Raw genomic sequence first — 9771 nt, forward strand, 5'->3', positions numbered from 1 at the left:
TTCCAATGAGATGCAGAGTCTTGAAAAACCTCTGCCTTTTGCGTTTCTAATTTGGAACACAAGTTTCTTTTGCCCTTGTGGGCTTTTTGGGAAGATACATGCAGGAGTTCTAGGGTGCGAGGACTCCTCAGCATCAGAAATCCTTTTAAAGTTTATATCCGGCTCGTTCTCCAAAGTTCAAGCAAGCACACCTGGTTTCTCCATACTCCATTTTATCCTCAGCACAGCCTTGTAAAGTCAGTGAGGTTCAGAGTCTCCCAGTGAGCGTTGCAGCTGAGCGGGGATTCGAACCCAGGTCTCTACAGCCCTGGCTGGACAGTAACCACTATGCCACACTGACGTGCAGCTCCATTGTCCCACACAGATGTGACTCATTTGGCCAGTATTTTCTGTCACTTGCCTACCTGCCTGCCTGTTCCTCGTGTCCAACCTTCCCTCCATCTCTTTCCCAGACTGCATCTCCCTATATGCATATAAATGCAAGGTTGTCATCAGGGAAACCTCACTTGAGGATTTGTAGTCCCTTGTGGCAGTCCTGGAGTTCTTTGGGGAGAACTGCAGCTCTGTAAGGGTCTCGTAACAACCTTCACCCGACTACAGCTCCCAGGATTCTTTGGGGGGAAGACATGACTGTTAAAAGTGGTAGGAGAGTTCTTTGAATGTACAGCATGGGTGTGACCTCAGGTATCCAGTGCTACGGTTGAGAGGTGGCTGAATGGAGTTGCCCTCCCTTACTGATATCAGCCTGTCCCCCAGAGTCAATTTCTTCCCCCACCCACCTCAGGTGGGATCTGGGAGTGTTACAAGGTGGGATAGCTCAGTCAGCAGAGCATGAGACTCTTAATCTCAGGGTCATGGGTTCGAGCCTCACATTGGGCAAAAGATTCCTGCATTTCAGAGGCTTGGACTCGATTACCCTCGTGGGCCCTTCCAGTTCTATGATTCAGCAGTCTTGATTCTGTGCTGTATAAATCTTTTTTAGAAATTCCCTCAATAACCAAAAGTGACTGCAACTGATTGTGAGGGACAGGAGAGACTGCTTCCTGTGTCCCTTGTTTTCAGATTTGATTTAAAATATTGTATATACAACATTGTAAGGATTATGATGATCGTTCATTTTTATGCAGCGTTTCTGACAAGTTGAAGTTCTTCTTTTGCATAAAAATAGGGGGGTGGGATTCTGCCCCCTGCCACACCTCTGATCACTGTGTGTCCTGTATGTGCCATGAGGGTGGATTAGAGGGACGGGCTCCTTAGGGGTTCTTTTGTGCGTGGGAAGGCCAGCTCTAGCACTAAAGGTCCACTTCTGGCCCTGCCTCACTGGAACATTGTGTCTGCCCCTAGAACAACATCGGCTTGGTCCTCCATGGAGTGATGGAGTACGATCTCTCCCTGCGGTTTCTGGAGAACGCACTGCTCATCAACTCCAAGTACCATGGCGCCAAGTCTCTGAAAGTTGCACTCAGGTGAAATGCCCAATCCTGTCGTTTGCCCAGTGGGGAGGGAGGGACTTTCGCAGCTAAAATATATGCATTATATTAAGGAATACTTCTGTAAATGTGTATATTGTGACCTGCCAGCCATGGAAATGCAATTGATCAAATGTTAGTGTTAAGTTGGTGGAGAGGCATCTGCCAGACCTGCTTCTGCAGCCGAATTCTCCCCCACGCACACGATAGCTTTTGTTTTCCAGCATGTGCAGAAGCATTATTCTTCCGTCTTCCCTTTGCATCCTCTCTGCAGCCACCACTTGGTCGCCCGAGTGTACGAGAGCAAAGCTGAGTTCCGGTCTGCTCTGCAGCACGAGAAGGAAGGCTACACGATCTACAAAAACCAGGTAAGGGTCCCTTGCTTTGCTTTAATACATTGGACGCCTTCTGTTTCCGTTATGTGTGTGCATTTGCTTAATATGTATGTATGTATGCATGTATGAATAAATATCTGTGTGTGTTTTTGGCTAGCTTGGTGAGCATCACGACAAGACCAAAGAAAGCTCGGAGTACTTGAAATACCTGACTCAGCAGGCTGTGGCCCTGCAACGCACAATGAATGAGATCTACAAGAACGGATCCAGCGCCAACATTATGCCCTTGAAAGTGAGTTGCCATGCGGTAGCTGGCCAGATTGGCTTTGGCAGCAAGATGTAAGACGTACCTCTTGATTTCCCTTGTCTGAGGAGTTAAGCAGCAATACATAGCACACTTCAATGTCCAGGAGTGCTGTTCGGTTTACTCTACCACAGCACTACTCGGGGATTTTTACTCCCATCTCGTCACAAGAGCTCAGCCATGGCGTTTTCCTGTCTCATAGCTTGGAATTGCTTATCTTTGCAATATCCCTGAGCGGTGGGGGTTAAGCAGCTGATTGTTGAAGATCAGCCTGACCACTTCGCAGCTGGACAGGGACCTGAACTTGGGTCTGGGTCAAAGCCACACTGTTTATCGCATGAGAGAGAGAGAGATTGAAGCGCTGAGGGCTCTAGGCAAGATAAAAAATGGCAGATGAAAGCAAGGCTTAAGTCATTGTAGTGCAGATATGAAGCAACTAAAGTCAGCATAATGATCCTTCGGTGACTTGCTCCCTCCCCACTCAACTGAACTGCCAGGAAACAACTCCCTTCTAAGCCTAACCCTGACCTAAAGGGTTCTTGTTCTTGGGAATCGGGCTCAGAAGGGTGCATTTTCTTGCATTTATTTCCTGTCTTTCTTCCAACCTGGAACCCAAGGTGTGGGCTCCCAGATACCATTCCAGGCATGTTTTTTTTTAATGTTGTTACCATAGTTAGTAACAAACAAAAACAATACCCCCCCCAGTGTAAAAGGCCATAGTTAGTTTAATTAGCTAAAGACCAAGGAGAAAAGAAATGCTTTTGCCTAGTGCCAAAAGATATGCAATGAAAGCACCAGAAAGCACCCTGGATAGATCAGGATCCACTGCAGAAAAGTCCTGTTCTTGTGTTGCTGCCCTCCGGATTTCTCATGGAGAAGGCACATGAAGAAGGGCCTCAGATGAATACAGCAGGGTCCAGGTTGGTTCATAGTGGGGGAGCCAGTCCTCAGCCAGTGTTCGTATCCTCATTGCTGGGAGCCCTTCCCAGTCGTCAAGTCCTGTTTTTGTGTCAGAAACCCTGTGTTCTGCTCACTACCCAAATCACCACCTCCCTTTATACTGGGGGGAAGAGCATTGGCTGCCTCTAGGATCCACGGTCACATTTAGGCAGCCCGGCATCTGTTTGCTACTTAGAACTGTGCATTGGTTTCTTAGCCCCATGTGTTGCTTTTATTTTGTTGGTTAATAAGCTAATCTATTGCTTCTTTTAGTTCACAGCTCCCAGTATGGCCAGCGTCCTGGAGCAGCTGAACATAATCAATGGGATTCTCTTCATTCCACTAAGGTAAAAGGGACCCAAAACTTTGTGTATCCGACTGTCTTTCTCTCTACCACTCCGGGAGTGGTGTATGAATGGCACTGGGTGTCGCCTCCATTGTTTTTAATGGGCGGGGCTTCAGCAGAATTTTGAAGTTTAGGCGTAGGTTGGTTGGCGATTACACATCACTTCTTTGGCAACACTTCCTTTGGCCCTCCAGAGGTTGCTGAACTACAACTCCCATCAGCTACAGCAAGCATGTCCAACAGCCAGCGATTACGAGAGCTGTAGCTGGAGAGCCAACTATTAATCCACACCTAACTTCAAAGAGCATAGCAAACTCTTCATCTGCTCTACAGTGACAAGAGTTCCTTCGTTGGGTTATTAAGTCTCTCCTACCTTTATCTGTTCCTCTAGAACATGGGGAGGGAAGAAGGATTTCATCCCAAGGGACAGATTCCCTGCTGGACACATGGCAGGGGTGGGCAGGGCCAGGGCCAAAAATGAGCAGAGCAACTGATGCACATTTTAACATTATACGGTAGGCTAGCATACACACACACAACCCTCCATTCTGAAGCATTATCAGAGTTCAAGGATACATTTCAGCCAGGACGAAAACACTTGAGATGCAAGGCTGGCGAGGGGTGTGACCTGGAAGAAGGGGGAGTCTCTAGAGAGGCTGGGGGGGGGGCCTAGCCTGCAGTTCCATACCTTTGAGCTCCAGAAAGCACCAGGGCCACATTTCGAAAAAATTAGGAACCATCTTTTGGTATAAGATTATCAAGGTATGGCTGGACACCAAGGAGTGGGGGTTGGAGACTGACTTGGAAGAAGGGGGAGCCTGTAACAGCCAGGAGATCAAAGTCAGAGGCAGAAGGGGGAGAGAGAGGTAAGGGGTGGTGGAGAGTCAAGGTAGGCAAACTTAAGACTCGGGTGCCGGATCTGGCCCAATCACCTTCTAAATCTGGCCCACGGACGGTCTGGGAATCAGCGTGTTTTTACATGAGTAGAATATGTGCTTTTATTTAAAATGCATCTCTGGGTTATTTGTGGGGCATAGGAATTTGTTCATTTTTAATTTTTTCCAAAATATAGTCCGGCCCTCCTTAAGGTCTGAGGGACAGTGGACCGGGCCCCCTGCTGAAAAAGTTTGCTGACCCCTGGTCAAGGGTTTCCACACCTCCTGTCTCCCATGACCCAGGAGAGGATTTGGTTAATCGCAGGCAGACTCTTTGCCTGCTTGTACGCAGCTTGGATAGGAGAGAGATACATAAGCACAGGTCGCGGCAACAGCTAGGGAGATGAGCTACCTCTTGTCTACCGTTCCCTGAGCGCCCTACTCTGCGCGCTATTCCTCTGAATCTGCTCTGCCCGGGTTTGCCCAACCTTTCCCCCTTCTCCCTCCGCAGCCAAAAAGACTTGGAGAACCTTAAAGCCGAAGTACAGCGGCGCCAGCAACTTCAGGAGGTCCTCAAGGGCAGCGAAGAGTTGGAGTCGGAAGAAAAACCCACAGAAGAGAGAGAGCCCGAAGCAAGCCCGCCTGCAGCCATGGCTCCCTAGCTTAGGGGTCCACGTCGGGAGAAGGCTCTGGCTGCTTGAATCTGTCCCGGGGTGGGGTATAGGGAGTTGCCCAGCCTCTCCTCGGGGCAGCTTCTCCTCGGCAATGTGTTTTTGTGTTGTTGTTGTTTTTATTTTTTAATTTGCACTGGTACAATGAATACACAATGCAAAGAACTAAATTTTGAGAAATGAACCCTACCTGTCAAAGCGGGCACTGGGCACCCAAAACGGGGCGGTGAAACAGCTGCTGGTGCCCGGAGAGTCTAACTGGGGCGAGAGAATGCAGGGATGCTGTGGGGAGGGGAGGGGAGATGGGGGTGGAAAGGGGGCATGCGTGTGTGCGTGTACGTTTCAATCCATTTTTACCGTGTACATAAGAGATTTAATTCCAAGTGAGGTATAATAACATTTCTCAGGTCATTTTTTCTGTTGACTTTTAAAGGACATCTATAACTTTGCAGAAAAGGAACCCTCCCCACCTCCCGGGTCTGGTGGTTCTTCTCCCCCACCCCCGAAGTGCTCCTTTTCCTTCCAACTTTTGAGGCTCAGCCTGCTGCTGCACTGTTTAGGTGATCGTGACACTATAAATATTATATATTAAATAAATTCAGCCATATTTTTTATCTCAATGTTTTATCTTTAAGGCCTGAGCAGAGTCGGTACTGCAGAGGAAACTGTTTTGAGGAGATGGCATAGAACTTTTTGGTCTAAATTTAGGAGACAGCCATTGGATTCCTTTTAGGGTTCCTCTTTTTATTCTTTCCTTGCCTTCCCCCCCCAAACTATTTAGATTTGTTGGGAAAGTGGGGTGCGGTTTTGGTTTTTTGCAAGTTTCATGGCCCAGGAAAGGAGACGTCGTGTGGTTTTTGTGTCCGCCTAAATTCCTTGTGCTTTGCTCCCTCTTGAGCACAGCATAAGAAACAGCATCCAAAGGGGGGGGGGACTTTTTTATTTTAAAAAAAGAAAACCAAGCCATGGGATGCCACATCTCTGATCATCGAACTGCCCCCCCCCATGCCAAGTTAGCTGTAAAAGCTGAATTGATATCTTGGGGGCAGGGAGTGAGTGATGAGTAACTAGGCTAGGCTCCTCCCATGTCAAAGCATCCCTAAAGTCTGGTATAAATTTCCCCCCTACGCTTTTCAACTTAATACAATGGAAAATCCCTAGTGCCTATACTTTTACCTCTCTCCCCACCCCCTTCTCAAAGAGTTGTGTGAATGGCATGGAACAAAAGCGCCTCGGTCATCTCTGCGCCCCAGAATCGTACTCGAGGAGCTGAAGACTGCTGTCTCGAAAGCAATTGGTTCAATTGATGAGCTGAATTGAGCCAATGTTTGGGTTGTTGTTTTTAAAAGGTTTATCTGTGAATGTACTAAACAAGAATCATGAACCTAAAATGAAGCTCTTTTCTCTCCCCATAATTTCCTTCTCGCAGTGAAAATGATAATAAATTTGTATTAAATACTATATAGTACCGAACAAGATGATTGGGGGTGGGTGGAGGGTCTTGTTCATGTGGAGGTTTTTTTGCCCCAAAGCCTCATCAGCTTTAGAACACAAGTTTCCCAAGAAGGCATTCATTGCTGGCAATGGATGCTCTGCCCAATATTCTGCCCTCCCCTGAAGGGGAAAATGGTGATATGTTCTTCAGCTACTCTTAATAGCTCTCACTACTGTACGTCCCTGCTCTTACCGACAGGTTGAATGTGTTCTTAAGAACAATAAAGCTGATTTCCTAGCTCTGCCCTCCCTGCCTAAAAAAAAACACCTATCATGTTGAGTTCAAAATGCAGAGTCTGGTGGTCACCACCTCCCTCCTCTCCCTTTTGTACTAAATTGCATTTTGTCAGCCTCCACCCCTGCTCAAAACCACAAGAGTGAGGGGTCACGTTTCTACCATGTGACTCAAATATTGTATTTTGGGAAGGGATGGGTTGGTTCTGGGGGACGGGGGGGACGGCTTGTGTTAGACTCAGTGCAAGGGGTTGGGCAACTTACGGTCCCTGCGGCCCTATTAAACCTGCCAAAATCGGCTACCAAAGAAAGGTGGGTGGGAGGGGAGGTCTTCAGAGATGCGCAGCATCTTCAGTGTGTGTGAGTGAGACATGTCATCGTAGCGTGGCTGGAAATTGCTGCTACAGGGGGCAAAATAAAATGAAACTTTGGCATGGTTTTGGGGCCCAGATAGCGAAGGTTGCCTGTTCCTTGACGCGAGTGCAATTTAGGTACATAGCAAGAGCCCCTGACCCCTTCCCTGGGGGAGAGAATGTTCTTTGGTCCAGATGTGGAGGTGGGGGGCAAGAGAGAAATACAGAATTTCCTTGGAAGTGTCTGAATAAAGAACAGATTTCAATGCAAGATTTACTTTAGGTTCTGTGTGCTTTGTTTGGAGTGGTATCTCCCCAGTAATGGTTCCCCTCAAATAAATTTGTGACATAAGCAGAAAAAGAACTATCTGCCCAATTTTTCTCGCAGACAGTGGGAAATTTGGCTTAATTTTATACTTAAAGCCAAAGACAGCCTTGGGTATCTGTCTCCTGAGGTGATTTAAGGTGGTATGGTCAGAATCTTGCCAGATGCAGTGGCTCAGCTATTCTGCCATGTTATTTCCTTACTAGTGGGTATTATGCCCGTTAAATTAATGGGCGCTAGAACGGTGCGTTCCCCTCAGTGCGGCCGGCGGCAGCGGTCTAGCCTCAGCCAACCAGCCTCCCTCCCTCCCTCGCTGCCGGCTCTCCTCCGCCAGCTGCCTGGGCGAAACCCGGAAAGAGGAGGAGGAGGGCGGCGGCAGCAGCAGCGGGAGGATGTCGGTTGCAGGTAGAGAGGAGTTTTTAAAGGCTCCTCTTGGCCGCTTTTTTACCTGGGGGGGGGGGAGATGAAGGAGCTGCTGCGCTTCCCGAGGCCCTTAAAAAAAAATCACTTGCACGCAGACTTGCAGTTCGGGTCTCTCTCCCCCCCCCCCCGTTTCCCCTGCAATTGATTTTTTAAACTGAAAAACACACACAAACACACACACAACCCCCCCCCAATAGACTGGTTGCGACTGGAGGCCGCCCGTGCAAGTGTCTCTGCGTTCCAAGTCCCAACGGCTGTCCGTGGGTCATATGCGCAGTAGCGCAAACCCACAGACACAGGGACTGGATTCAGAGACACTTGGACTTTTATTATATAGGATGTTACAAACTACATGACCTGTATAATTTGTGAGTCCAGAGGTCTGCTGCCACTACCAGTGAGAGGGAGACCCAAAAGGTCTGCCCAGCAGTCTTTAGCTTAATGACCTTAAGGAGGCTAACATGCTTAAGAACGTAAGAAAAGCTGCTGGATCAGGCCAGCGGCCCATTTGGTCCAGCATCCTGTTCTCACAGTGGCCAACCAAATACCTGTGGGAATCTTGCAACTAAGATCGAGCGCAAAAGCTCTCACGCCCTCTGTGGTTTCCAGCAACTGGTATTCAGCAGCACTGTTGCCTCCGACTGTGGAGGCAGAGTACGGCCCTCTCCACCATTAATTTGTCTGATCCTCTTTCAAAGCTTCCTAGCTTGCTGGCTATCACTGCTCTCCAGTAGAAGCAAGTTCCGTACTTTTAACTATGCACTGCATGAAGGAAGTGCTTTGTCTGCTTCATCCACTCCCAAGTGTAGGTGACTGGCTAAAAGGTCACCCAGTGAGCTTCATCGCCAACGGAATTTGGCGTCTCAATCAATTGGAAGGTGGGAGGGCACCACAAAATGCCAATTGCCCAGAAGAAAACTGATCTGCATTCTGCCCACACACACCCCTAAAAGAGTAAGCCCTTAGCAAGGGTGTCTGCATCTATCTTGGCGTGTCATGGTGCCGGACTACAGCTGCCAGGTTAGGAGCCTCACTTGTAGGCCATCTTCTCGCCACTGTTAACACACAGGCTGCTTTGTAATCTACAGGCATCTTGTGCTTTCATCCACATTTAGTCAAGAACAAAAAAAACTGCTATCTAGACTATTTCTACGGTCCTGATCCAGCAAGGATAAAATATATTTAACTGGCTCAATTAAACCATGTGAAAACTACTGTAGGCCACCTCTGTGAGCTGGCCTAGCAAGTTTCTAAAGTAGTAATTTGAATGAGATCTCTTCAACATACCCATCAATAGGACCAACCAGCGGGCCATTTTTTTCATATAACCCAGAAATCCCTTCTGCCCACCCTTGAATTAACTAGTCTTAGCTGGATTAGGAAAAGGGCTATAGATGCCACATTAGCAGAACAGATACATGGGGAGCGGCACTCAGAATTCAACCCTGCCATCACCACCCCATTTCAAATTAGATCGGACTAGTAAAATTCCACCCACTATAGATGACAAGCCTCTTTGGTTTCAGTCAATCAGAAGGAAACAAGAAAAACTAGAAGATTTTAGAGGTCAGAGCTGTTAAAGGCTTACTGTGGGATAACCACTTGTGTTGTTTTTTCCAATGCTACTTAACAAGGCTGCTATCGCCTATTGTGGAAAATCAAGGTCAACGATAGCATGTAGGTAAAATCAGTTCAGTGGAAAGAGGTCGTCCTGTCAAAGAGTCAATACTAATTAGGTTAATAAAACTACTTGCCTACAGTTAACACAGTTGCTCATTTGGGTGTTAGATTTATTTAGGTCAAATTGCAATTGTACGGCTTGAAATTAATTGATGTGGCTTCTCCCTCCCTGGTAACTTGAGGCGTTTTCTGCATTGGGTTGCTACCCATTGGGAGAGGGTGGGGTGGGGTGGAGAGTCAACCCGAAATATGTGCTATTAAGCCCGAAGAGTCCTGGGTGACGCTGCAGCTTCTTCACAAGCATTTGAAAACAAATTGGCTCC

The 9771-nt window shown here is 47.8% G+C and overlaps 1 protein-coding gene across 1 annotated transcript in view; it reads left to right on the forward strand.

Annotated features, from left to right (window-relative positions):
• The window catches only part of CLUH (clustered mitochondria homolog), a 73136-nt gene extending 67274 nt beyond the window's left edge, over positions 1–5862 (forward strand). The window contains exons 22-26 of the mRNA XM_033172656.1: positions 1345–1466; positions 1744–1837; positions 1962–2096; positions 3321–3394; positions 4780–5862. Coding sequence (XP_033028547.1) covers positions 1345–1466; positions 1744–1837; positions 1962–2096; positions 3321–3394; positions 4780–4930 — 576 coding nt within the window. The 3' untranslated portion in view covers positions 4931–5862. The remainder of the gene's footprint in view (positions 1–1344; positions 1467–1743; positions 1838–1961; positions 2097–3320; positions 3395–4779) is intronic.
• Positions 5863–9771: the final 3909 nt, after the last annotated feature.

This window comes from Lacerta agilis, chromosome 15 (genome assembly GCF_009819535.1).
Source record: "Lacerta agilis isolate rLacAgi1 chromosome 15, rLacAgi1.pri, whole genome shotgun sequence".
In the NCBI taxonomy this organism is placed as follows: Eukaryota; Metazoa; Chordata; class Lepidosauria; order Squamata; family Lacertidae; genus Lacerta; species Lacerta agilis.